This window comes from Sus scrofa, chromosome 3, assembly GCF_054392235.1.
Source record: "Sus scrofa isolate SSC_HxYL_T2T_F1_AM1 chromosome 3, Sscrofa_HxYL_maternal_Yorkshire_Landrace_v2.0, whole genome shotgun sequence".
In the NCBI taxonomy this organism is placed as follows: Eukaryota; Metazoa; Chordata; class Mammalia; order Artiodactyla; family Suidae; genus Sus; species Sus scrofa.
The window spans coordinates 31,951,278-31,975,960 of NC_139385.1; the positions used below are offsets into that span (position 1 = coordinate 31,951,278).

The 24,683-nt window shown below is 47.1% G+C and overlaps 1 protein-coding gene across 9 annotated transcripts in view; it reads right to left on the minus strand.

Annotated features, from left to right (window-relative positions):
- Window positions 1–2,118: 2,118 nt before the first annotated feature.
- TMC5 (transmembrane channel like 5) overlaps window positions 2,119–24,683 on the minus strand; it is a 77,104-nt gene continuing 54,539 nt past the window's right edge. For 5 of the 9 annotated variants that reach the window (XM_085017391.1, XM_013995619.3, XM_013995618.3 and 2 more), the window contains 11 exons: window positions 23,961–24,112; window positions 22,436–22,514; window positions 21,417–21,514; window positions 19,418–19,513; window positions 15,386–15,461; window positions 14,975–15,108; window positions 12,718–12,891; window positions 9,775–9,853; window positions 6,485–6,589; window positions 4,940–4,982; window positions 2,119–2,597 (listed from right to left, as the gene is read on the minus strand). In XM_085017391.1, coding sequence (XP_084873517.1) covers window positions 2,551–2,597; window positions 4,940–4,982; window positions 6,485–6,589; window positions 9,775–9,853; window positions 12,718–12,891; window positions 14,975–15,108; window positions 15,386–15,461; window positions 19,418–19,513; window positions 21,417–21,514; window positions 22,436–22,514; window positions 23,961–24,112 — 1,083 coding nt within the window. In that variant the 3' untranslated portion in view covers window positions 2,119–2,550. The remainder of the gene's footprint in view (window positions 2,598–4,939; window positions 4,983–6,484; window positions 6,590–9,774; window positions 9,854–12,717; window positions 12,892–14,974; window positions 15,109–15,385; window positions 15,462–19,417; window positions 19,514–21,416; window positions 21,515–22,435; window positions 22,515–23,960; window positions 24,113–24,683) is intronic. The other 4 variants (XM_021086537.2, XM_021086536.2, XM_013995620.3 and 1 more) reach the window with 1 other exon arrangement.

The following is a 24,683-nucleotide window of genomic DNA, read 5'->3' on the forward strand; positions in this document are numbered from 1 at the left end:
CCCAAACTCTTGATTTTCAGGGAGGAATTTTTTTTTTTTTAGGGCCACACCTGCAGCATATGGAAGTTCCCAGGCTAGGAGTCAAATCAGAACTATAGCTGCCAGTTTATGCCATAGCCACAGGAACAAAGGATCTGAGCCTCACCTGCGACCTACACCACAACTCACAGCAATGCCAGATCCTTAACCCACTGAGTGAGGCCAGGGATCGAACCTGTGTCCTCATGGATACTAGTTGGATTTGTTTCTACTACACCCCAATGGGAACTCCCAGGGAGAAGTTTGGAGCAAGGGCTTCTTCTGACTGGCTGGTGCTTGACCATTTCCCAGGAGGATGGTGACAGACCCTCCCCCTTCCCCCTCCCCAACCATGTGTCCCTTTGAGTTAGGCCATGAGAAACAGTGGCCTGCAGAAAACAACTGCCTGCATAGATGAACCACCTGCAAAGATTATATCAATTCCTGGTGCAACAGTCGCTCAGGTCATGGGACTTGATCCCCGCCCCTCTCCTGAATTGTGTAACCTTCCCTTCCTTTTTCTCAATTGTTCCCACCACAGATTCCCGCCATGGATCCATTATAAACTTAGGGTCTCCTCCCAGTCTGGGCTGGCAGCATTTTTTTTTTTCTTTCTTTTTGCCTTTTCTAAGGCCCCTCCCGTGGCATATGGAAATTCCCAGGCTAGGGGTCTAATCAGAGCCATAGCCACCGGCCTACATCACAGCCACAGCAACACGGGATCTGAGCCACATCTGCAACCTACACCACAGCTCATGACAACGCCGGATCCTTAACCCACTGAGCGAGGCCAGGGATCGAACCTGCAACCTCATGGTTCCTAGTCAGATTCGTTAACCACTGCGCCACGATGGGAACTCCTGGGCTGGCAGCATCTTAAGCTCAGCCCATCTGTTTGAGATGTCCCAAAAAATCCTCTCCCCTTAGCGAGTTGGCCTTGCATGTTCCTCCCTCAGCAAACCTAACACTCACCACTGTTAGGTTTGTCCTAGGAACGCACAAGGCCAAGTCAGTAAAGCACGAGAGGTTTATGAAGGCACCAGAGGGGCTCGGGCTGAGCTCAAGAGGCCACCAGCTCTGACTGCGAGGAGATGCTGGGCTTATGAAGGGTGCGGGGAGGGAACCTGTGGCTGGCGTTCCTGCGGGAACTTGTGGCAGGAACAACGAAGGAGGAGGAGGAGAAGGTCAAGGGAGGGGTGAAGGTCGAGTCCCGTGACAGAGGACAGTAATCCTTGCAGGAGGTTAATCTATGTGGGCAGTTGTTTTCCACAGGCCTTTGTTTCTTCTGCCCAACTGGAGCCTCCACATTCCGGGAGAGCGTGTAGATCTGGTCCCTGGCCGCACCCAAGTCCCCAGCAGGCCTCCAAGGTGAACAGCCACGTTTGGGGGGTGGGGATGTCCGCCTCCATCCTCCTGGAAACCTTTCAGTGATCAGTGAGGGAATGTGTGCTCAGCCTGAGGTTATCATCCTCCACGTAGAGGCCTTAGGTCTGCAGAAAAACTCAAAGATATTGAGTTTTTCTTTTTTCTTTTTTTTTTGCTCTTTAGGGCCACACCTGTGGCACATGGAGGTTCCCAGGCTAGGGGTCGGCCTACACCTCAGCCATAGCAATGCCAGATCCTGAACCCGCTGAGTGAGGCCAGGGATCGAACCCACAACCTCAAGGATACTAGTCAGGTTCTGAACCTGTGAGCCGCAACAGGATCTCCCTGGACCTTTCAGTTTTAAATGCGTCACACTGCACTGTGAATCATTAGGCCAAATCTGCAAAAAATAAAAAAAACGCTTTATACATGTATGTGCACCTAGGTACACACACGTATACATGCATGTGTATGTTCCACACATCACCACTGATTTCCTGTTTGTTTCAACATAGGATTCCAATGATCATGTATGAAAACCTCACAGGGGCAGAGTCCCCGTCCACACGTTCCTCACCCCAGTCCAGTCCCAAAGACTCACGGATTTTATACGCAGTAAGAGTCACAGAGCAGACCTCTGGGTGTATTTCACCTTTGGGTAACAAGAGGCTGTTTTCAGTTCAAAGTCTTGAACGAAAATGCAAATTCCACAAGTGAGAGGCTGCACGTCCCTGATTGAGGGTCACATTTTTATTCAGGCTGGACCACTTGTCTGAGTACCTGTTTGCAAACCTTTGCCAGGTCTGGGTGTTCTGGGAGGAGGGATTTCTAAGGATCAATCATTCATAAGTATATCTCTTAAAGATAAATGACATCATTCTTGGCATATCTCTTCCCATTTTGTGAATTTGTTCACATACAACAACAGTCTTTAGTGGAAAATCTCAAATATTTTTGTCTGACAAAGTCAGCTATTCAGGTATAAAAGAACCAGCAGGGACTACTCAATTTTACACCAGTATTGACGTCAAATCAGTTTCCACTCCTGGCTAAAGGCTTGGAATTTCCCATCCGGGAGGCTTCTAAAGGGCCAGGTGTCTGGAGGAAGCCGGTCCATCCTTCTCGTCTTTCCTTTATGTGGTTGCTGTCTGGGTACCACAAGAATCATCAGGCTTTCGGATTATCTTCTTGAACTGATCGCCTGAATCGCAGGTCTGGGTTGGAGACAAGAGAGAGAAGTTGGCACAGACACACACGGCCCCATCTCTCCCAGGGAAAGACCGGATCGGCTTTTGAGATCCTGCGGCATCTCAGGCCTTCCTTGCCTCCTCCTCTGAAGTTGCCTCAGTGCTCCCCCTTGAACTCCCACTGAGGTGGGAGCTAGATGGGCCCCTGGGCGCAGAACGGCAGGGACTGGCGAGGCTGAGGAAATTGGAGCTTGCTTCTCTTTGACACGTCAAGGAGAAAGGTAATGGCAGGCGCTGAGCTCTGCCGGAGTGAAAAGATAGATGACCGCTTCCATCACTCCTGGGGGTCAAGGAGACCCCCCCCCCAATTACCCATGTGCAGGAAGACTCCTAGGGGTCACAAAGGGAGGGGGCGCCAGGCCATAATGGGTCCTGGTGCCGTCCCAGCACCCCTTGCTCTGGAATCCATCTTTGCCAAAAGATGCGCACGCATTTCTTGAGGGTCCCGTGTCCAATCAGGTGTGAGAAATAAAACAAGATAATTGGCCAAAGGAAAACAAAGACCCAGAAGAACTGGATTATATAAGTGGTTTCAATCACCTCTGCTGCGTTCCTCACTCACCGGGGTACCCATGCCACACTCTTCTTTTCGGCTTTGCTTCTGACTTAAAAGAACTACTCTGTGAGCTCCCCCACATTACAACATGTGTTTCTTTTCTTTTTTCTTTTTGGTCTTTTTTGTCTTTTAGAGCCATATCTAAAGCATATAGAGGTTCCCAGGCTAGGGATCTCATTGGAGCTACAGCTGCCAGCCTACGCCGCAGCCACAGCAACATTAGATCTGAGTCGCATCTGCCACCTACACCACAGCTCACAGCAATGCTGGATCCTTAACCCACTGAGCAAGGCCAGGGATCGAACCCTCGTCCTCATGGATGCTAGTCGGGTTCCTTAACTGCTGAGCCACAACGGGACCTCCAACAACATGTGTTTCTAACAATAACCTTTGTACCTGTTTTTACAATCTTTGCCTCCTTGAAATATTCTTGCTTTCAGCAGAAGGCAAGAATCAGGGCAATTCTGCTTTGAGCCTCTTGCTGGTCTAGGGCCAGGATTCCTGGTTTTTACCCAGGCTGCCCAGGTTCAATTCCTGAGCAGAGAATTAAGATCTCGCTCCAAGCCATCCCTCACTGCTGTCTCTTCAAGATCATCATTTTTGGATGCTATCAGCAAGTGCTATTCCAAAAAGATGAATGGGGAGTTCTGGTCATGGCTCAGCAGTTGACAAACCAGGCTAGTATCCATGAGGATGCAGGTGCGATCCCTGGCCTTGCTCAGTGGGTTAAGGATCCAGTGTTGCCGTGAGCTATGGTGTAGGTCACATAGGCAGCTTGGATCCCACGTTGCTGTGGCTGTGGTGTAGGCTGGCGGCTACAGCTCTGATTAGACCCCTAGCCTGGGAACCTCCACATGTCTCGGGTATGGGCCTAAGGGAAAAAAAAAAGGCCAAAAAGATGAATAACTGTCTGTTTGTTTCCTCCCCAACATTCATTCCTCTTCTGGCATCGGCCACAGATTTTCTTGGGAAAACCTCCCTTCTCCACTTTCAGAGTCCCTGCGGTCTGTATGTCTGTACCGCCTGTGTCTACAGATGAGGCCTGTGACCCAGATGTGGTCAATGAAATCACCATGGTCCCATGGCCACAAGGACGGAGTTCATGAATGAGCACATCACCCAATCAGATCCAGTGAAACACAATGAGATCCAGGGTCTCTTTCCCACTAGACTTGAATCTGAGAAGATACAAGAAGCTAATAAAGCTGTTTTGGAGTTCCTGTCGTGGCTCAGTGGTTAACAAATCCGACTAGGAACCATGAGGTTGCAGGTTCGATCCCTGGCCTTGCTCAGTGGGTTAGGGATCTGGTGTTGCCGTGAGCTGTGGTGTAGGTTGCAGACGCGGCTCGGATCCCACGTTGCTGTGGCTGGGGTGTAGGCCAGCAGCTGCAGCTCCAATTCGACCCCTAGCCTGGGAACCTCCATGTGCCGAGGGAGCGGCCCTAGAAAAGGCAAAAAGAAAAAAAAAAAAAAAAAGCTAATAAAGCTGTTTTGTAGTGATTAGGATGAGCCCATTTGGGAAAGGCAATGACAAGGAGAACTGAGGAGAAAGAAACCAGATTCTGGTGTCATTCTGTGAGCCCCTGCTCTGGCCATGCTGAAAGCAGGAATGATTCTTGGGCTTTGGCTAAAGCCAGTTTGGGCCAGTTCTTGCAACTGAACGCGGAACTGATCCAGAGACACTTCTGACCCTCTGTTTTGGGATCTATCACCTGGAGGAATCCTGCCTCCTTCAGTGTCACTTGGTACTCACCTCTAGCATCGATGTGTTCCCTGACACGCAGAGAGCCCGACTGCTGGAAAAGAAGAGGACAAGCGTTCTTAAGTGGCCTAACAGGATTGGTGGCATCTCTGGAGTGCTGGGACACAGGTTTCATCCCCAGCCCGGTACAGTGGGTTAAGGATTTGGTGTTGCCGAGGCTGTAGCACTGGTGGCAACGTTGGCTCGGATCTGATCCCTGGCCCAAGAACTCCATAAGCCAAGAGGAGGCAAAAAAAAAAAAAAAAAAAAAAAAAAAAGAAGAAGGAAGAGGAGGAGTTCCCGTCATGGCTCAGTGGTTAAGGAATCCGACTAGGAACCATGAGATTGCTGGTTCCATCCCTCACCTCTCTCAGTGGGTTCAGGATCCGGCGTTGCTGTGAGCTGTGGTGTAGGTCTCGGACATGGCTCAGATCTGGCATTGCTGTGGCTGTGGTGTAGGCCAGCAGATATGGCTCCGATTTGACCCCTAGCCTGGGAACCTCCATATGCCATGGGTGCGGCCCTAAAAAAGACTAAAACAAAATAAAATAAGGAGAAATTGATTTTTTGAAACCAAAAAACCCTGAAAATGACCCAAATGTCCAAATATGTACAGACTAAAACAATGTCTGAGATACAGTATGAAGTGGTGAGAGGGGGAATTATTCTGTGTCTAATACAGCCTCTTTTTTTGTAATAAAGAAATAAACAAAAAAGTAGATGTATGTATGTTTACAGATGCCTGCGGGAAGATCTGGAAGAATAAACCCTGAAACATTAACCTCGTGGGGAGAGGTGTCGGCGTGATTTCGTTTCAGTGGGATATACTTCCTGTGTGGCTGAGTTATAGAGAAGGTGCATGCAGGCCCCATGAGGGCAGAGCCTTGTCCTGTAACCACAATAACCCCAGCACCTAGAACACCATCAGGCATAGGACACAGTGGATGGGTACCTTTTTCGGGGGGGGGGTCTTTTCAGGGCCATACCCACAGCATATGGAAGTTGAAGGGCTGGGGGTCAAATTGGAGCTGCAGCTGCCAGCCTATGCCACAGCCACAACAAGACAGGATCTGAGCTGCATCTGTGACCTACACCGCAGCTCATGGCAACCCCGGATCCTTAACCCTCTGATGATCGAGGCCAGGAATCGAACCTGCATCCTCATGGATACTACTTGGGTTCTTGACCCACTGAGCTGTGACAGGAGCTGCCAATGGGTACCTTTTTTTTTTTTTTTTTTTTTTTTTAAGCCACCCTGAATGAGGCATACGGAGTTCCCAGGCTAGGGATCAGATCCGAGCCACAGCTGCAACCTATGCGGCAGCTGCGGCAACACCGGATCCTTTTAAACCACTGTGCGGCTGGGGATAGAATCTGCATCCTGGTCCTTGCAGAGACTCACCACGGTGGGAACTCCAAATGAACACTATTTTTTTAAATAAAAAGAGAAATGTTAAAACACAGCAAGTGCCGTTATGCGATTCTAGTTCCCTGATGCAGTTTCCAGAGGAGGGCACCTCTGTGTCACAGGGATCCCAACGCCACCTCCAGCCTCACCTCCGAGTCTCTCCCTTCCAGCCTGAATGAGGTGGAGTTTGCTCTCTTCTCTGTATCCTGCAGCTTGAGTAACTTTTCTATCAGGAACATTTTGTCTTTGCCCTCCTGCCAAGAAAGAAAACAAAAACAAAAGCATGGAAGATGAATGATGGTGTGAGGTTGAGAAGTGAGTGGTGAAAAGAAGGTTGATTTGGGGGCAGGTAAGCTCCCGGCCATTGGATGGAGACTGCTCCCCATGTCTTCTTTCTTTTTTTCTTTTTTCTTTTTTTCTTTTTAGGGCCATGCCGTGGCATATGGAAGATCCTTGGCCAGGGGCTGAATTGGAGCTGCAGCTGCCGGCCTACAGCACAGCCACAGCAATGCCGGATCCGAGCCACAAAGGCAACCTACACCACAGCTTGAGACAATGCTGGATCCTTCACCCACTGAACGAGCTGCCAAGCATCGAACCCACATCTTCACAGATACTATGTCAGGTTCTTAAGCTGCTGAGCCCCAACGGAATGCCCCATGTTTTCTTTCTTTTTTCCTTTTCTTTTCTTTTCTTCTTTTTTTTTCTTTTTCTTTTTTTTTTTTTTTTTTTTTTGCTTTTTAGGGATGCACCTGTGGCTGCCCTGTCCTCCCACTGCCCACGTCAAAGCTTATAGCTCTGCCTCCAAAGATATCACATGTATTTCATTTGTCAGAGTGGTCTGTGTTCACAGAGTAGACATGCTAAATAATTCCTGAATTGGAAAGAGAACAAAGGAAAGGGATCTGCTTTCCCCGGGAGGGCGAATCACTTTCTTGGGAATCTACTACAGATAAGAGAGCGGGCTATTCCAGCAGTGTGGAGGTGGGTTGGCAAGCATCACGCGTGGTCTGTCCCATCTACATCAATCCCATTTCCCAGGCCCTTCTTTCTCCTTCAACCTTCAGTCATTGATTTTAGCATCCACAGTGGATCTTGCTTGCAACAACTATTATTGCAGTACGTGGTTCATAATGATTCTTTCTTTTCCTCATTCCTTCTGCATTAAGTAACTGAGATTCTTCTGAAAGAGGAGTTCTCTGTGGGAATTGGTTTTTCTGTTTTTTTTTTTTTTGTCTTTTTGTCTTTTCTAGGGCCACACCCATGGCATATGGAGGTTCCCAGGCTAGGGGTCTAATTGGAGCCATAGCTGCTGGCCTACACCACAGCAACTTGGGATCTGAGCCATGTCTGCGACCTACACCACGGCTCACGGCAACGCTGGATCCTTAACCCACTGAGCGAGGCCAGGGATTGAACCCAAAACCTCATGCTTCCTAGTTGGATTCGTTAACCACTGAGCCACGACAGGAACTCCGGAATTGATATTTTTATCTTGTTCCCCAACTCTCTTGGATGTGGCCAACTTGTTTGGAAATCTCTGGTTGGTGGCAGCTGTTTTCATACTTTAGTGTCAACAAGAATTAGCGGGAGAGCTTCTAAGACTACAGACCTGCGGGCTTCACGCAGCAGATTTTGACTCGGGAGGCAAAGCTGTGTCATAGTTGAGGGCACAAACTTTGAATTAAACGAGTTCAAATCCCACTATTTACTGGCCCTGCAACTTTGGGCAGGTCATTTCCCTCCGTAATCCTGTTTCCTTAATTTAAAAATAGAGGTGGAAGAACTGAATGTGCCCCAGAGGGAGTCGTAAAGATTAAATAAGAATTTTTACTCATCACATACCATAAGGCCAGGCATCAATTAGTGCTCAATAAAACATTATCTGTTACTATTATTGCCTCGAGGAGGGAGAGATAATAGGAATTTTCAATTTTAACAAGCGTCCAGGAGTTTTTGACATAGTGATCATACTTTGAGAAGGATGGCCGCTGAGCCTATTCTCAGCATCTTTGTCTGGGTTCTTTTATTTATTTATTTTTTAGGTCCACACCCGCCACATATGGAGGTTCCTAGGCTAGGGGTCGAATCCAAGCTACAGCTGCCAGCCCACAGCAACACCAGATCTGAGCCACGTTTTCAACCTACACCACAGCTCACACCAATGCCAGATCCTTAAGCTACTGAGCGAGGCCAGGGATCGAACCCACAACCTCATGGTTCCTAGTCGGATTCGTTTCCGCTGCACCATGACAGGAACTCCTGGGTTCTTTTAGAGATAGTGTCCCCGTCTTTGTGGTCCATATACTGGGCAAGACTCCCAGGCAGGCAGGCCTGCGTGATGTCTATGGTGCCTCCCTGAAATGATTTTATCCAAATACCTTCTGAGTTTACCTGGCACTTCTCTTTCAACACTGCTCTTTTGTCTTTTTTTTTTTTTTTTCTCTAGGGCTGCACCCATGGCATATGGAAGTTTCCCCAGGCTAGGGGTTGAATCAGAGCTGTAGCTGCTGGCCTACGCCATAGCCACAGAAACATGGGATCTGGGCCGCATCTGCAACCTACACCACAGTTCACGGCAACACCGGATCCTTAACCCACTGAGCAAGGCCAGGGATCGAACCTGTGTCCTCATGGATACTAGTCAGATTCGTTTCAGCCGAGCCATGACTGGAACTCCCTGACTCTTTTTTTATTCTGGTACTCATGAGAGAAATTTACACGGGTGCAGTAACAAAATGAAACACTGAAAGTTCTTAAAATATGGCAATTTATAAGGAGAATAAATCAATCGACACATCTTTTCACAATTCAATTTTATCACAGAAAGTTTTTCCTTTTTTTTTTTTTTTGTCTTTTTAGGGCCACACCTGAGGCATATGGAGGTTTCCAGGATAGGGTCGAATCAGAGCTGCAGTTGCTGGCCTACCTCACAGCTCATGGCAACCACAGATTCTTTTTATTTATTTATTTATTTATTTTTCATTTCTAGGGCCACTCCCATGGCATGTGGAGGTTCCCAGGCTAGGGGTCTAATCGGAGCTGTAGCTGCTGGCCTACACCAGAGCCACAGCCACTCGGGATCCGAGCCACATCTGCGACCTACACCACAGCTCATGGCAACGCCGGATCCTTAACCCACTGAGCGAGGCCAGGGATCGAACCCGAAACCTCAGGGTTCCTAGCCAGATTCGTCAACCACTGAGCCACGACGGGAACTCCAACACCAGATCCTTAACTCACTGAGCAAGACCAGGGATCAAACCTGCGTCCTCATGGATGCTAGTCAGGTTCGTTCACCACTGAGCCATCATGGGAACTCCGGAAAGTTTTTCCTTTAGATATCCATTGTATTCCCATGGAAGGTGAGAATATTTCATGAAAGAATCGGTGTAAGTTCTACTATGTTATGTTGTAAATAAAAAGCAATGGGACTTACATTGATGATCTGTTCATGGAGCAGTCTGATCATAATCTTCCTTCCCTCTGTGATCTGCCAGTAAAGGTAAGTGATGATTCTGGAAGAGAAGAAAACGCAGAATGGCAGTTGCTTGCTCGCCAATGCTTTGCCGGCTCTGAACTTCACCTGGGCACAAAGGAACCAGTATATGTGCTCGCAGATAGATTTTTGGATCAGCCAGCGTTCTTTCAAAGTTGTACCGGGGTGAGCTAGAGGTTAAATGCATTATAGCAATGGTTCTCACCATTCTACATATAATAATAAATCACGTGAGAAGCAGAGAAAAGACTCATGCCATGGCCCCTTCTCAGATCAATTAATTGAGCTGTTTTGGCCATAAGGCCAGACATCGGTACTTCTTATTCTTTATAGCTCTATTGAGGCAGAGTTTATATGCTACAAAATGTATTCATTTTAAGAGTAGTTCAATGAGTTTTAGTCAACCTATACAGGTGTGCAAAGTTGACCCCAGTCTAGTTTTATTTTATTTTATTCATTTATTTTTTGTCTTTTGGGGGCCATACCCTCAGCATATGGAGGTTGATAGGTTAGGGGTTGAATCGGAGCTACAGCCACCAGCCTACACCACAGCCACAGTAACACCAGATCCAAGCCTCGCTTACGATAAATATAAATATGTATGTTTTTATTTTATTTTTGTCTTTTTGCCATTTCTTGGAACGCTCCCTTGACATATGGAGGTTCCCAGGCTAGGGGTCCAATTGGAGCTGTAGCCACCGGCCTACACCAGAACCACAGCAACGTGGGATCCGAGCCGCGTCTGCAACCTACACCACAGCTTCCGGCAACGCCAGATCCTTAACCTACTGAGCAAGGCCAGAGATCAAACCCACAACCTCATGAATACTAATTGGGTTCGTTAACCTCTGAGCCACGATGGGAACTCCCTAGTTTTATTTTTACTGACATATAATTAATAACATTGTGTAAATTTAAGGTGTAAAACTCTGTTGATTTGATGCATTTATATTATAACATGATTACTGCCATAGTGTTAGCCAACACCCCTATCATGTCACATAATTATCATTTCTTTTTTTGTGATGAGAACATTTAACTGTATTGTCTATTTCTTTTTTGTTTACTTATTTATTTTCTTTTTACAGCCACACCTGCAGCATGTGGAAGTTCCCAGGCTAGGGACCAAATCGGAGCTATGCCACAGCTTTTGGCAACACCGGATCCTTAACCCATGGAATGAGGCAGGTATTGCACCCTCGGGACACTATGTTGGGTTCTTAAGCTACTGCGCCACAACAGGAACTCCAGGACTATTTCTTTATTTTAAAAATGTATTTTGTTGAAGTATAGTTGATTTTACAACATTGTGTTAATTTCTGCTGCACAGCAAAGTGACTCAGCTATACATATATATATATTCTTTTTCATATTCTTTTCCAGCATGGTCTATCACAGCATATTGAATATAGTTTCTTGTGCTCTGAGGTAGGACTTTGTCGTTTATCCATCCTAGATGTAATAGTTTGCATCTGCTAATTCCATATGCTCAGTCCATCCCTCCCCCGATCCCCCCGCCCCCCGCCCCAGCAACCACATGTTTATGGCTAAAGACTCTGTGCCAAGCCCTGGGAACTCTGTCTAGTCACTTAGGATGGAGCATGATAATGTGTGAAAATAGAATGTGTACGTGTATGTATAACTGGGTCACCATGCTGTAGAGTAGAAAAAAAAAAAAACTGTATTGGGGAAATAACTGTTAAAACAAATAACAACAACAACAAAAAAGAAGAAAACTCAGGTAATACCAAATTCCATCTCACAGAGATTAAAAAATAGTGATAATAAAATAAAAATAAAATTGAGAAAAAAAAAAAGACTCTATCTCAGTGAGTTTTTTTTTTTTTTTTTTTTTTTTTTTTGTCTTTTTAGGGCCGCACCCTCAACATATGGAGGCTTAGAGGCTGGGGGTTGAATCGGAGCTACAGCTGCCGGCCTACACCGCAGCCACAGCAATGAGGGGTCCAAGCTGTGTCTGCAACCTACACCACAGCTCATGGAAACGCCGGATCCTTAACCATTGAGCGAGGCCGGGGATCGAACCTGCAACCTCATGGTTCCTAGTCGGATTTGTTTCCACTGAGCCACGACAAGACTCCCAGTGAGTCTTTTTTTTTAAGGGCCGCACCAGAGGTTCGGTGCGGAGGTTCCCAGGCTGGGGTCAAATAGGAGCTACAGCTGCAGGTTTATGTCACAACCACAGCAATGCCAGATCCGAGCCTCGTCTACACCACAGCAAACTACACCAAAGATCATGACAATGCTAGATCCTTAACCCACTGAGCGAGGCCAGGGATCCAACCTGCATCCTCATGGATACTAGTCAGATTCATTCCCACTGCACCACGATGGGAATTCCCTCATGATATTTCTTAAGAGGAGGAAGAGCAGGTATGCTTTCTTCATAAAACAGACCCCCCAGAATGTACAAGAAGATATTAGATAACTTTGGGAGTTCCCGTTGTGGCTCAGTGAGTTACAAACCCGACTAGTATGCATGAGGTTATGGGTTTGATCCCTGGCCTCGCTCAGTGGGTTAAGGATCCAGCGTTGCCATGAGCTGTGGTGTAGGTTAGACATGGCTTGGATCTGCTTTGCTGTGGCTGTGGTGCAGGCTGGCAGCTGCAGCGTCGATTTGACCCCTAGCTTGAGAATTTCCATATGCTGCAGGTGTGGCCCTAGAAAGCAAAAAACAAAACAAAACAAAACAACAACAAAAAAAAACTATATTACATAACTTTCAGAAATATTCAAGGGCAGAGTCAGACAGTCCAGAACACAGAGCTACGCCGTAGCCTTGGCTTTCCCACCCAACATCCCTCGGCTGCCCACACGTTGTGTCGATGACGTATTTCCCCTTGAGGTTCCAAGGGACCCACTTACAACACGATGAGGGTGAGGATGAAGAAGAAGTGCACGCTTCCGATGAGGTTCTGGTAGATCCAAACGACCCACAGGTAGCTGGGCCTTTTACTCAGGGTGTCGATCCAGCTGTAGATGGACTGAATGAAGAAGGGCAGACCTCGAAACGGGCCACAGCCGGCGGAAGGCTTCAACCTGGTAACACAAGGGACAGAGAAGCATCTCTCGCGGACAACTCAGATATAGCTTATTCCAGAATCAGGTGCCCTTTCTGGGCTCCAGACCTGGAACGAGCGCGATTCTTACCTACTCCTCCCACACCCGCCTCCAAAAGAAACCCCCTTGCCCACAGCCCCAGCTGCTGTGGTTGGTACCCATGACCTGCATTGTGAGGTCCAGCTTTTTTTTTTTTTTTTTTTTTTTTTGCTTTGTAGGGCCACACCCATGGCATATGGAAGTTTCCAGGCTAGGGGTCAAATCAGAGCTATAGCCGCCGTCCTATACCACAGCCACAGCAATGCCAGATCTGAGCCGAGTCTGTGACCTACACCACAGCTCATGGCAACACCTGATCCTTAACACATTGAAAGAGGCCAGGGGTTGCACCGCATCCTCATGGATATGAGTCGGATTCATATCAGCTGAGCCACAATGGGAACTCCTGCTCATTCATCCTTCAAAGATTTATTGCCCTTGTATTGGGCACTTGCTAGACACTAAGCCCTGGAGACTCTTCCACAGGGAACAAGACAGAGATGATACCTGCCCTCCCAGGTTTATGTTCTAGTGGGAAAGATGGTCAAACAATGAGCACACAATTCAACAAAGATTCACAGGCATTTCTAGGGAACTGGAGAATGAAGAAAAGACACCGTGAAGTTCCTGTTGTAGCTCAGTGGGTGGAAGACCTGACATAGTGTCTGTGAGACTGCAGGTTCGATCCCTGGCCAGTGGGTTTAGGATCCGGCGTTGCCTCAAGCTGTGGTGTAGGTTGAAGACGCGACATGGATCCGGTGTTGCTGTGGCTGTGGTGTAGACCACAGCTGCAGCTCCAATTTGACCCCTAGCCTGGGAACTTCCATATGCCTTGAGTGTGGCAAGAAAGGAAGAGAAGGGAAAGAAAGAAAACTGTCCCAGGAGGGAGAGGAGGTGGGGGCTGAAAATATTCAGGAGGTCAGAAGACTTCTGAGCTGAGGACTGGAGGGTGGAGATAAGGCCTAGCAGAGGGAGCAGAGCCAGCACTTTATTTTTAATTTTTTTTTTTTTTTGGTCTTTTTAGGGCCGGACCCACGGCATATGGAGGTTCCCAGGCTAGGGGTCCAATTGGAGATGTAGCCACCAGCCTACACCACAGCCACAGCAACACAGGATCCAAGCCACATCTGCAACCTATGCAGCAGCTTGCAGCAATGTTGGATCCTTAACCCACTGAACAAGACCAGAGATCAGACCCACCACCTCATGGTTCCTAGTTGGACTCATTAACCACTGAGCCATGATGGGAGCTCCAGAGCCAGCACTTGAAACAGAGGGTCCCGCCCCACAGGAGCAGAGGCACACGGAGTCCCAGGAACAGACAGAGCACCGTGAGGCCGGATAGGATGGAGCATGGGGGGTGCAGCTGGAGAGGTGAGAGGGAGCCTGATCAGACACACGGGGACTTTCAGTTCACAAGAGGAAGTCCTGTTCTCCGTGTGGAGGGCTGGCTTCTCCCCAGCGGGGAAGCAAGGAAGCTGTGCCAGTCAAGACTGTGGGCACTGGTGGGCGGTGACCAAACTCGGATACATTGCCACCCTGGGTCCTTGCATCTGTTGCTTACCAAGGATACCTGGCTGAACACTGAATTAAGTATGTCTTTTTTTTTTTTTTTTTTTTTTTTTTTTTTTTAGGATGGCACCCTCAGAGGATGGAGGTTCCCAGGCTAGGGGCTGAATGGGCGCTGTCACCACAGCCACAGCAACGCAGGATCCGCTTTTTGGGGGCTGCGCCCACGGCATTCGGAGGTTCCCAGGCTGGCAGATGAATCAGAGCAGTAGCTGCTGGCCTACACCACAGCCACAGCCACACCAGATCTGGGGCGCATCTTTGACCTACACCACAGCTCAGGGCACCGCTGGATCCTTAACCCCCTGAACGAGGCCAGGGATCGAACCTGCATCCTGCTGGATCCTGCTTGGGTTCTTGACCACTGAGCTACAAGGGAAACTCCAACACCTGCCTTTTAAAACACTCACCCACCCCATCTCTAACCCCTCACCTCAGCAGGGCCATCTCCTACCTCCAGATGGTGATGGCCAGGGTGCACAGGACCCCGATTAAAGACGGGAAGAAGAGTAATAGGATGAAAAAAGTCATCATCTGTGAGGCCCGCCAGGCTTTGCTCGGAGGCTGGAAGTTCATCATCAGGCTGATCTGAAGAAAGAGAAGCAGTTACCTCCTACCTGTGCCCAAGAAGCACGCCGGGCACCAGCGTCCTGATATTCTTCCCAGCACGCCTCACCCCCAATGCTTAATGCCTTTTTTTTTTTTTTTTTTTTTTTGGCTGAGGCTAGAGTTTCCAGGCCAGGAATTGAACTTGTGTCCCAACGCTCCAGAGACGCCTCCATCCCATTATGCCACAGCGGGAACTCCCCCACCCTACCCCCCAGTTCCAACCACTGCCGGGGGTTCCAACATCAGGCTGACTCACATTTTTGACATAAAACATGATGAAGAGAGTAATCATTTGGATAAAGGGCAGCAGAGGGCAGAAGAAGGTTCCAATCCTATGAGAGAGGGGGTGAGGATCAGAGATCAGGGGAACACGTATGAAGGGAAGGGAATGGGGTGTGAAGGGCTGAATGGTGTCCCTCCCAAAATGTCGAAGTCCTAAGCCTCCACTACCTCAGAATGTTACTCTATTTGGAGATATGGATTTTCTTTTTTTTCTTTTGGTTGCACCATGGCATGCAGAAGTTCCTGGGCCAGGGATCTAACCTGCACCACAGCAGTGACCCAAGCCACTGCAGTGACAACGCTGGATCCTGACCCCGCTGAGCTGCTTGGGAACTCCTGGAATTACGGCCTTTAAAGAGAGAATTAAGGAGTTCCCATCGTGGCTCAGCAATAACGAACGTGACTAGTATTCGTAAAGACTCGGTTCGATCCCTGGCCTCGCTCAGTGGGTTAAGGAGCCAGTGTTGCCGTGAGCTGTGGTGTAGGTTGCAGACGTGGCTCAGATTCTCTGTTGCTGTGGCTGGGGTGTAGGCTGGCTGCTGCAGCTCTGATTTGACCCCTAGCCTGGGAACCTCTGTATGCCACAGGTGTGGCCCTAAAAAGACAAAAAAATAAAATAAAAACATAGAGGATTAAGGTAGAATGAGGTCCCCAGGGGGCCCTGACAGACTCACACAGGGGGAAGACCATGTGAGGACACAGGGAGAGGGCGCCATCTACAGGCCAAGGACAGAAGCCTCAGAAGAAACCAAGCCTGCCAACACCATGATCTTGGATTTTGGGGCTTCAGAATGATGAGAAAATACGTGTGTGCGGTTTAAGCCACCCATCCTGTGGTACTTTGTTATGGAAGTCCTATAAAACTCATATTCATAAGAGATTGATTCCAACACAGCAAGCCAATTTCCGCCACACCCAGCATCCACGCTTTGGAAAAGAGATTTTGCAGAGCACGGTACGCGCACAGCCGTGAAACCACCAGATGGCCTTCAGCCAGCCCTAAGCTAGGGGTCCCAAAGGTGGGATGTGAACTCCTCTTGCCTCTATGGCTTTTGAGAAGGTCTGAGGTCCTGCAGAGATGGGCATTGAACTGCACTGAGGAGTTCCCATTGTGTCGCAGTAGTTAATGAATCCAACTAGGAACCATGAGGTTGTGGGTTCAGTCCCTGGCCTTGCTCAGTGGGTTGAGGATCCAGGGTGGCCGTGAGCTGTGGCATAGGTTGCAGGCGTGGCTCGGATCCCACGTTGCTGTGGCTGTGGTGTAGGCCGGCAGCTGCAGCTCTGATTAGACCCCTAGCCTGGGAACCTCCATATGCTGGGGTGTGGCCCTAGAAAAGAAAAAAAAAAAAAAAACTTCATTGAGTTACAAATGAGAAGGGCTCCCCCTCTTCAACTCTCTTCAAAGCTTCTGAGGCCAAAAGAGAGACGTCTCAGTTTGCTGCTAGAATGTCTTTAAGTCCTAACACTTGCCAACCTCCCTTAAAAAAAAAGAAAAAAAGGAAGCAGCTTTTAGACTGAGAGCCTTGACAGATAGCAACATCTCGCTAGAACTTAATGATTTCTTGTGATGAGACTGAATCAGGGGTTCCCTGATGGTCTAGTGGTTAAGGATTTGGCAGTTGTAACTGCTATGGCTTGGCTTCAGTCCCTGGCCTGGGAACTTCCAAATGCCACGAGCATGGCTAAAATATATATAAATATATATATATTCTTGTCATGGGATTGATTTTGTTTTTACAATCACTTGTGGAGTTCCCATCGTGGCACAGCAGAAACAAATCCGACCAGGAACCATGAGGATTCAGGTTTGATCCCTGGCCTCGCTCAGTGGGTTAAGGATCCGGTATTGCCGTGAGCTGTGGTGTAGGTCGCAGACACAGCTCAGATCTGATGTTGCTGTGGCTGTGGTGTAGGCAGCAGCTGTAGCTCCAACTGGACCCCTAGCCTGGGAACCTCCATATGCGGCAGGTGTGGCCCTAAAAAGCAAAAAAAAAAAAAAAATCATTTGCAATTTCTGTCAAATAATATGATTTTCCATTTATGATGAAAAAATACTCATTTAAGTTTTTTAAAAAGGCAAACAGTTTAAAAGATAATATTGAATGTATATAAATGTATAACTGGGTCACTTTGTTGCTGCTGTTGTACAGCAGAAATTGACAGAACATTGTAAGTCAACCGTAATTAAAATTTTTTAAATAAATAAATAAAAGATAATATTAAGTAAAAAACAGTACAGGTGATAGAGATGCCAGGAAAACAAACAAACAAACAAACAAAAACAGGTAGGCTGATATTCAAAAGACCTGAGTTTAGAAAACACTTTCTTCACCTGTTTTTCTACCACCATCCCTAATATACACTCAATTTCCGTTTACACTCACTCTATTTTCTCCTTTAAAGCTCATCATCAAAGACAATATTCTTCTAAAACCCACAGAGGTTAAAGCTATAAGGGCCACGGAGAAAGGAAAACACATGTGTGTTTTCAATTGTGCGTATTTATGATTTATTAATAAAAATCTTCAAGGTCCATAAGTAATAATGACTATCTCTGATTGCAACGTCTCTGCCCTCGATGCGAACATTCCCTTGGGAATGACTGTCGAATGGTCAATAATCTGAGGGCTCGGGTTCTAGGATTGAAAACTGCATCCCAATGACTCTGTGAAGATGTAATGAGTTGAATACCCAAAACACCATCTAGTCATTGAGGAGGTCCCGTCATGGTGCAGCGGAAATGAATCCGACGAGGATCCATGAGGATGTAGGTTCCATCCCTTGCTTCACGCAGTGGGTAAAGGATCTGGTGTTGCTCTGAGCTGTGGTGTACGTCACAGATGCAGCTTGGATCTGGCATTGCTGTGACTGTGGTGTAGGCTGGCAGCTGTAGCTCCAATTGGACCCCTAGCCTGGGACCCTCCATATGCTGCAGGTGCGGCCCTGAAAAAAACAAAAAAAGAAAGCTTTAGAGAACTGGACACTGTCTCTGAGACTTAGCTGGTGCCAGTGTATAGAGGCCGGTTTCAGCAAACTGGAGTGGCTGACCCCGGTTCAAGGCCCAGCCAGTTGTTACCATAATGGGAGATGGTCTTGATCTTTCCTATTTTGGAGAGGAGCCAACAGTTGTATTTATTTATTTTTCAAAATTTTCAAATTTTTTGGCCACACCCATGGCACATGGAAGCTCCCAGGTCAGGGATGGAATCCAAGCTGCAGGTGTGACCCAAGCTTCTACAGAGACAACACAGGGTCCTTAACCTGCTGTGCAGAAAATTTTTGGCCAAAGAAATTTTAAATTTTGTTTGAAAACTCTTGTTTCTCCCTACTCTCATTCTCTCTCTCTCTCTCCTTTTTTATTTTTTTTATTTTATTTTTTTATTTTTAGGGCCACACCTGCAGCATGTGGAAGTTCCCAGGCTAGGAGTCGTATTGGAACTGCAGCTACCGGCCTACACCACAGCCACAACCACACGGGATCTGAGCCACATCTGGGACTTAAACCGCAGCTTGCTGCAACACTGGATCTTTAACCCACCGAGTGAGGCCACGGGTGGAACCTGCATCCTTATGGATACTAGTCCGGTTTGTTACTGCTGAACTCCCAGTCTCTTGATTCTTAAATATTGGTGGTGAATTTTTAGAAAAGGCACTGTGTCGGACGAGCAACACACACTTTCAGGCTGGATACAGCCTGGGGTCCTCCAGCTTGGGACTCCTGCTTAATGTTGATTCTTGGCTGAAATCCTTATAAAGGAAAAGAATAGTCTGGGACATGATTTCCTAGTTCTCAGACTGGCCGGATTGGGTATCACCTGGGCAGCTTTGAAAAGCAATAGATTCTAAGTGTTGCCCCTGAAACTCTTGAGCCCACTGTCAGGTGGGAACCACTGGGCAAACCAAATATTTTCAAAATGTACCGCAGAACACAGCATTGTAAATCAACTATGCTTCAATAAAACTTTAAAAAATGGAGGAAAAAAACCAAAACCAAACAAAACCTTACCACACCAGAGTCTGTGCGTAGATCAGTTCCAGGACATTCCTGGCAATGTCAAACTCCTGTAAGCCGAGACTTCTGATAAACCGCGTCCCAATGATTCTGTGAAAGTGTAATGAGTTGAATAACCAAACCATCAATTCCCTCCTTCCAAGGTTCCCCCACAATTGACAGAGGAGATCCCCCACCAGTTTGGAATAAAGTCACATAAGTTCCCTTGCAAAATTTTGTTTTCTTTTGTTTTGCTTTTTAGGGCTGCACCTGCAGCATATGGGAGTTCCCAAGCGAAGGGTCCAATTGGAGCTGTAGCTGCCAGCCTACCCCACAGCCACAGCTACACTGTGGGATCCGAGCCTCATCTGTGACCTACACCACAACTCACGGCAATACTGGATCCTTAACCCACTGAGTGAGGCCAGGGATGGATCCCTCGTCCTCATGGTTACTAGTCAGATTCATTATCGCTCAGCCACGATGGGAACTCCCCCTTGCAAGTTTTGAAAAGTTCCAACCATAAACATGATTTCAAAGAAGTAATTGAGAAATTGAGGAAAAATGGAACTAACACAACACACTTGAGTGGAGGTATTGCTAAAGTGGTTCATAAAAATTCTAGAGAACATTATTTAAATTATCCCACCTATTATTTCAATATATAATTATTTATTAATTAATAATGGGTATTATTTAAATGCAATATTATTTAAATGATCTCACCTGTTGTCTTGTTTACACCACTTTTTACTTGTTAAAGCTCTTTTTCCCAGAGACTAGACAAACTCAGGGCCTTTCAACACAAATAAACTGAAATTTTTTTCAACTTTTGGTTACTGTTATTGAATTCATGGTGTTTCCCTGTTTCCTAAACCCACAAGGAGGAAAACTAAATCTCCATTTATTCTGAAGAAATTTGAGACCACTTTTGGTTTTTTTTTTTTTTTTTCATACAGAGGAGTTGCCAATAAAAAACTGCTGTTAAAAAAACAAAACAACTTCTCATCTTTATGCCCAGACCCTGAACAGAGGCTGGACTAAAAGTGAGTTTGGGGAGGAATTCCCGTCGTGGCTCAGCGGAAATGAATCTGAATAGCATCCATGAGGACGCAGGTTCTATCCCTGGCCTCGCTCAGTGGATTAAAGATCTGGCGTTGCTGTAGCTGTGGTGTAGGTCAGTGGCCACAGCTCCAATTCGACCCCTAACTTGGGAATGTCCATATGCCTCAGGTGCAGCCCTAAAAAGACCAAAAAAAAAAAAAAAGTGAATTTGGGGAGTTCCCGTTGTGGCTCAGCAGGTGAAGAAGGTGACATAGTGTCCATGAAGATGAGGGTTTGGCCCCCGGGCTCACTCAGTGGGTGAAGGATCGATCCAACATTGTTGCAAGCTCTTGCATAGGTTGCAGATGCGGCTTGGATCCCGTGTTGCTGTGGCTGTGGTGTAGGCCAGCAGCTGCAGCTCCGATTCCACCTCTGGCCTGGGAACCTCCATATGTCACAGGAGTGGCCTTAAAAAAAGGCCAAAAAATGAGATAAATCTATAGGTACAAGCATGGAAAGATGCCAAGTCATAGTGATTCGTGATAACATCAGTAAGAACAAACTCCACAGTGGTTCTGCAGTGTGACCTCACTTGGTCTTGAAAAATTAAGGAGTACATACATATCCACAAAGCAGTAGATTCATAGAAAAATATGGAAGAATATACATATACATATTAAAATTATCCATGGTGGGTAAGATTTCAAATGACTCCATTTCTGCGTTGAATTTCTAGAATTTTCTTTTTCGGAAGAAGGTTTTAAAGAGCCAGCTGAGCTAAATGAACTGTGACAACAGGACTGTCCTATCAAGGTGACACTACAATTAATTCAGAAGAAAACACTATCCCAAAGGACAAGAGGCAGACTTAGAACAATGTACATAAGGGACCCAGACTTCCTGCTCGGCTGAGGCTGTGGCTCTGGTTACAAAGTCAGGTACAAATTGCTTAAGACAGACCGATATTTACCTCCTCAGGAACTCCCCCAGCAAGGAATCAGCTAAAGAGAACACAAAATCCATCAGAAGGAGCCGGTAGATTTCCTGGCCAATGAGGGTTTCCCAACACTGGAAGGCAAACAAGAGTTGGGGTGTGGGAAGAGGCTGTTGCCTCCTCTCAGTTCCCACCCGTTCTTGGCTCCCTGCACTCATGAGGATGTGGCTGGTGGCTTCATTTGCCCAGGAGTCTTTGTGGCCCTGAAAAGCAGACTCACTCTCAGCAGAAACGCACCCTTAGGCTGAGTTTGTTTCTAAGAGTGTTTATTCTCTTTCCACGCTCCTTCTTCCCCTATTCGGGCTTGCCCTCCCTATGAACCCAAACTTGCCCTCCCCCTACCTCTCTGCTTTTCTTCTCTGGCCTATGCCCTCTGGATCCCATTTCTCAACCAAAGAGGGCAAGAAGTGTCGATGGCTAATGATACTTCCCCTCTTTTTGCTTATGAACCTTATAAGAAACCGATATCCACTCGATGAAGAAAATGGCCTAGGGGTTTAGCAGACGAGTACAAACTGGAAGGCTGAAGGAGTTGGTTTATGAAACTAGTGGTCAGTTACCTCTGCAGGAAGCCAGTGCTACAAGCTGATGGATTGGGATCTTTTAGATTTGGCTGAATGGGAAAGGAACATTTCAGGTGCACATGCCAAGGATGGATGGATGGAGGCATGGATGGATGGATGGAGGCATGGATGGATGGATGGAGAGAGGGAGGGACAGGTGGATGGAAGGATGGAGGGACAGAGGGATAGAAGGATGGATGGAGGGAGGGAGGGAAGGACGGATGGAGGAATGGAAGGATGAATGGATGGAGGGAAGGAGGGAAGGATGGAGGGGGGAGGGACGGGTGGATGGACGGATGGAGGGATGGAAGAAGAAAATGACAGCTGTTCTAATATCATAAGAAGAACTCTTGAGAAACTTGAAAAACTCACTTCTTCTCTCATCAAAGGCTAAGAAACCAAACTTAAGGCAAAACAGCATGGAAGTCTCACCTCTTCACCAGCCAAGGCCACGATGTTCAGCCAATAGTAACAAAGAATTCCAATGATTGATATTTTCAGAAAGATGTTCCTAAATAACAAAAGAGAAAACAATTACCGTTACCCTCCATGGAAGTCACAAGTGCTGTCTGCTAATATTTTCTTGGGGGCACATGGTAGGATGGAAATTCCTGCCCCCTCCATGGTCGAGTGGGGCCATCTGGCTTGTTCTGCCAATGAATTGTGAACGGAAGTGATATGCATCACGTGTGTCCCTTTTAGGCTAGAGCACTTGAATGCCAGTGAGACCCTTCTGGAATCACTGTCTTTTCCCTGGAATGACAATCAGCAATATTTGCGATGGTTCCTGCAATTTCAGCCAGGATTCCTGAGTGGTTAACATGAGCAAAATGCCCTGCCAATCCACAGAGGACATGTAGCCTGAACAAGAAATGAACCTCTGTGTTCTAAGCCACTGAGATGTGGGGGGTGCTGTTTGTTACCACAGCTTAGCCTCATTTATTCTGACTGATACACCCTCTTTTGGGCAGCTTCAAACTTTGTGATTTCACTTCTCACTGTAATAGTAGTAAATATACACACTCTTCATCACTATTCATGCTAACAGAGATCATAAACGTGGTGAGGACTTTATTGCATCATTCCAATCCTTACAACTCTATCATCAGGTAGATAGCACTTAATGTCAATCTTACCACTGGGGAAACCGAAACTCAGATGAAATAACTTGTACAAGATCACACAGCTTGGAGGTCCCATTGTGGCTCACTGGATTAAGAATCTGACTAGTTTCTGTGAGGATGCAGGTTTGATCCCTGGCCTCGCTCAGTGGGTTAAGGATTTGGCATCGCTGTGAGCTGTGGTGTAGGTCACAGATGCAGCTCAGATCTGCTGTGGCTGTGGCTGTGTCGTGGGCCGGAGGCTGTAGCTCCCATTTGACCCCTAGCCTGGGAACTTCCAAATGCTGCAGGTGTGGCCCTAAAAAAAGCAAAAACAAACAAAAAACTATAGGGTCACCTCTAGCACATACATTGCCTTTGTAGGAATCAAAACGAATTGGCAAAAGCACTCCTTCCACTTCTGTTTGAATGGTTGAATTACCAAAATGCACCTGTTCCATGTGGTTGATCCAGTGGGTACTCATACTCACAGTTCGGCTTATGGGAACACTGGATAACATCAGTCCCCATACGACTCCCTAGCCAAGAACATTTGTGCAGTGCACAACCTGCCCATCTGAACATCTCATAACTGAGATTATGTTAATCCTCAGACTGGGAACAACTGGGAAAGATAAGCCCTTACTTTAGAAAAAGGTAGATGTACTCAATAACTGTATTTCCTCAGAGCTCTTTGGATTTTATAGTTATTAACCTACACCATATAAACATATTTTACTCTTGAAATTCTTTCTGGGAAACAGAACTTTGATACTTGGGCATGACCCTTTCTGGCACCCGTCCCATTTCCCTGCATGAAAATGGAGGCTGGTGCCGAGAGTGACAGCCACACCTACCGGATCAGGAGGCTGTAGACTTCGTGCCTTGGCATCTCATAATGCTCCACCAGCCTGAACATGGAGTAGAACCGAGGCACAGCCAAGTTGATGCAGGACACAACAAAAGGCAGTAACAGCACCGCCCCGGGGTCCCTGTGGTTCGCCAGGAACTGCAGGGGATGGAGAGAGAGAATCAAGATGCCGAATCTAGGAATTCTCATTGTGGCTCAGTGAAAACGAACCTGACTAGCATCCATGAGGACACGGGTTCGATCCCTGGCCCCACTCAGTGGGTTAAGGACCCGGTGTTGCCATGAGGTGTGGTATAGGTTACAGGCATGGCTCGGATTCCTAGTGGCTGTGGCGTAGGTCAGTAGCTGTAGTTCTGATTCAACCCCTACCCTGGGAACTTCCATAGGCCACAGGTGTGGCCCTAAAAAAGCAAAACAACAAAAAGAAGTTTTAAAAAAAGATGCCAACTCTACCTTGGACCCCTCTTTGCGTGACTCAGAAGACCCTCCATGATGGGAAAACCCCAGGAGTGGCTCCTCTGAGATTAGCTCTTAAGATGCCATTTATTGAGCACTTACCCTGGGCTGAGAATCCCCCACAAGGCTGCTTTAATTCTCACTACAGCCCAGCAGGGAATATTCATAGACCTGACTGATGGATGGCCTGAGGCTCAGAGAGGTGAAGATGCTTGCCCGGGGTCACCCATGTAGGAAGGAGCACATTTGCCCC